Here is a 2,325-nt window from a genome sequence, read left to right on the forward strand (position 1 = left end):
TCATGGCTGTCCTAAATTTGAAAAGAATGGAATGAATGAAGAAAATTTCTCTCTGAATAGTTTTCTTTTTCCCTGAGGAGTCTTAGGAAGAGAGAGTGGGGAAGATGTTGATAGGATTATGGTATTCATGTGTAATTTTTAATAAGACTGAAATAGGCATCAAGTTTCTTGTAGTTAGATAAAAGGAGCTAAAGTGTAATCTTTTGCGTGCTGTACATGTGTTAGCTGTCTCATGTTAGGCACAAATATAATTTAATATTTTTCTTTTGTTTGAAGATTTTGTAGGGATATTAATTGCGTACAAGGACCAAGTTGAAAAGTGGTAACAATTAGGTATTGGGTCAACTTGACTTCACCTATAACAAGACATAAGTGAAGCACAATCCTTCACTCAACTCATAGTATGATAATGTTTCTGTAGGCTTGGGACCTACAGCATATCTGCATACATATGATATACAGAATTAGGCCCTGCTCTTATTTGGCCTCAATTCTGCATCTGGTTGCATGGGACGTGAGTCATCAACCATGCATGTGGTCTCCTGACCCTGAGAGCTTTCAGCACTGGCTCTGTTGCCCACGTTAGATCCACTAGACACTGCCTCCACGGGTTTTTGGTCTTCCTGTCTTCTGCTGTATAGTCCTGCTTCGTTGGACTAGAAGTTTTGTGAGTTCAGAAGGTTCTGGAGCTAGCATGTGACCTGAGCTGAACTGGCACTTGCCTGTTCTGTGGTTGTGTGGTCCACTCCCTTTACATACATATTATTCTTGGTATAAAGATGTCACCCATAAAAGAGAAAACTAAAACATGGGAGCATTATGTACATGGTTTAAAATTTCCCTTAAGTGTGAAATAGCATATTATCTCAGCCAACTTCCGGCTCTACACTTGGATATTCTGTCAATGCTCTCTTGTTTCCAGTGTGTTCTTTGTGCTTCATTCCATAGATCTGCCAAGAGAGAAACAAACGAGCAACTGAAGAATGAGAAACCAAACAGCAACAACGGAGTTCATCCTCCAGGGATTGTCAGATGACCCAAACCTTCAGATCGTTATTTTCATCTTTCTGTTCATCACCTACGTGCTCAGCATCACAGGGAACTTGACCATAATCACTCTTACCCTGTCAGATGCACACCTCCAAACCCCTATGTATTTTTTCCTCAGGAATTTCTCCTTATTAGAAGTTTCATTCACATCGGTTTGTATACCCAAGTTCTTGAACACCATTGTTACAGGAGATAAAACTATTTCCTTCAATGATTGCATTGCTCAGTTATTTTTTTTAATTCTCTTGGGGGTCACTGAGTTTTACCTTCTGGCTGCCATGTCCTATGATCGGTATGTGGCCATCTGTAAACCCCTGCATTACGGGACCATCATGAATCGCAGAGTCTGCACACTGCTGGTCTTCTCTTCATGGCTGACTTCATTCCTCATGGTATTCCCTGGGCTCCTGTTGCTCTTCCAGCTTGACTACTGTCGGTCTCACATCATTGACCATTTCACCTGTGATTATGTTCCCCTCCTCCAACTTTCTTGTTCAGACACAAAATTCCTAGATCTGATGAGTTTTTCCTGCGCTGTGTTTACCTTAATGTTTACTTTGACTTTAATAATTCTGTCTTACGTATCTATCATCAGAACAATTTTGAGAATTCCTTCCAGTAGTCAGAGGACAAAGGCCTTTTCCACATGTTCTTCCCACATGATTGTCATCTCCATCTCTTTTGGTAGCTGCATTTTCATGTATATTAAACCTTCAGCCAAAGAGACGGTGCCCTTGCGCAAGGGTATATCTTTGCTAAATAGTTCAGTAGCTCCCATGTTGAACCCCTTTATTTATAGTCTAAGGAATCAACAAGTCAAGCAAGCCTTCATGGACCTGACAAGGAAGATTGCATTTTTTACAAGCAAATGACAGTACGTCATGTCTTGAATCACAGGCACATATAAGGGCAATTTAAAATAAATATATCTTTTTTGTAGGATGTTGAAATCATGATGGCCTCCCTTTCATTTCTTTTCATGCATTTTTTTCTAATAGTCCACAGAGATATTTGTATTTCTCATTCAATTTAACATAGTTTTTTTATACCTTTCTATTCCTCATATTTACATATAGTTTTGTTAATCACAATTCTCCAATAAAAATAATTTTGAAATTAGAGATGTCTTTTAAAAGCATTGACCTGTATAACACAAGAGCCAATGTAAAAGTATAGATATGATTTCATTTATTATGCATAGAATATAATTTTTTGATTCATCTTTATTTCAGACAAGTTTCTTTCCTAATCTTGCAATTCCCTAATACATATATG

General features: G+C 38.2%; 1 protein-coding gene across 1 annotated transcript; it reads left to right on the top strand.

Annotated features, from left to right (window-relative positions):
- The first annotated feature begins 983 nt into the window (after positions 1–983).
- LOC101643684 (olfactory receptor 6C1-like) lies at positions 984–1,922 on the top strand. Its single transcript, XM_004716908.1, has one exon. The coding sequence runs from the start codon at positions 984–986 to the stop codon at positions 1,920–1,922; it is 939 nt and encodes a 312-aa protein (XP_004716965.1).
- The last annotated feature ends 403 nt before the right edge of the window (positions 1,923–2,325 follow it).

Source organism: Echinops telfairi, unplaced genomic scaffold, assembly GCF_000313985.2.
Source record: "Echinops telfairi isolate 266 unplaced genomic scaffold, ASM31398v2 ScPeMD7_7404;HRSCAF=8442, whole genome shotgun sequence".
Taxonomy (NCBI): domain Eukaryota; kingdom Metazoa; phylum Chordata; class Mammalia; order Afrosoricida; family Tenrecidae; genus Echinops; species Echinops telfairi.

What these genes read in the sequence shown, in the direction of transcription:
- LOC101643684 (XM_004716908.1), top strand. Translation starts at nt 984, where the DNA reads ATGAGAAACCAAACAGCAACAACGGAGTTCATCCTCCAGGGATTGTCA.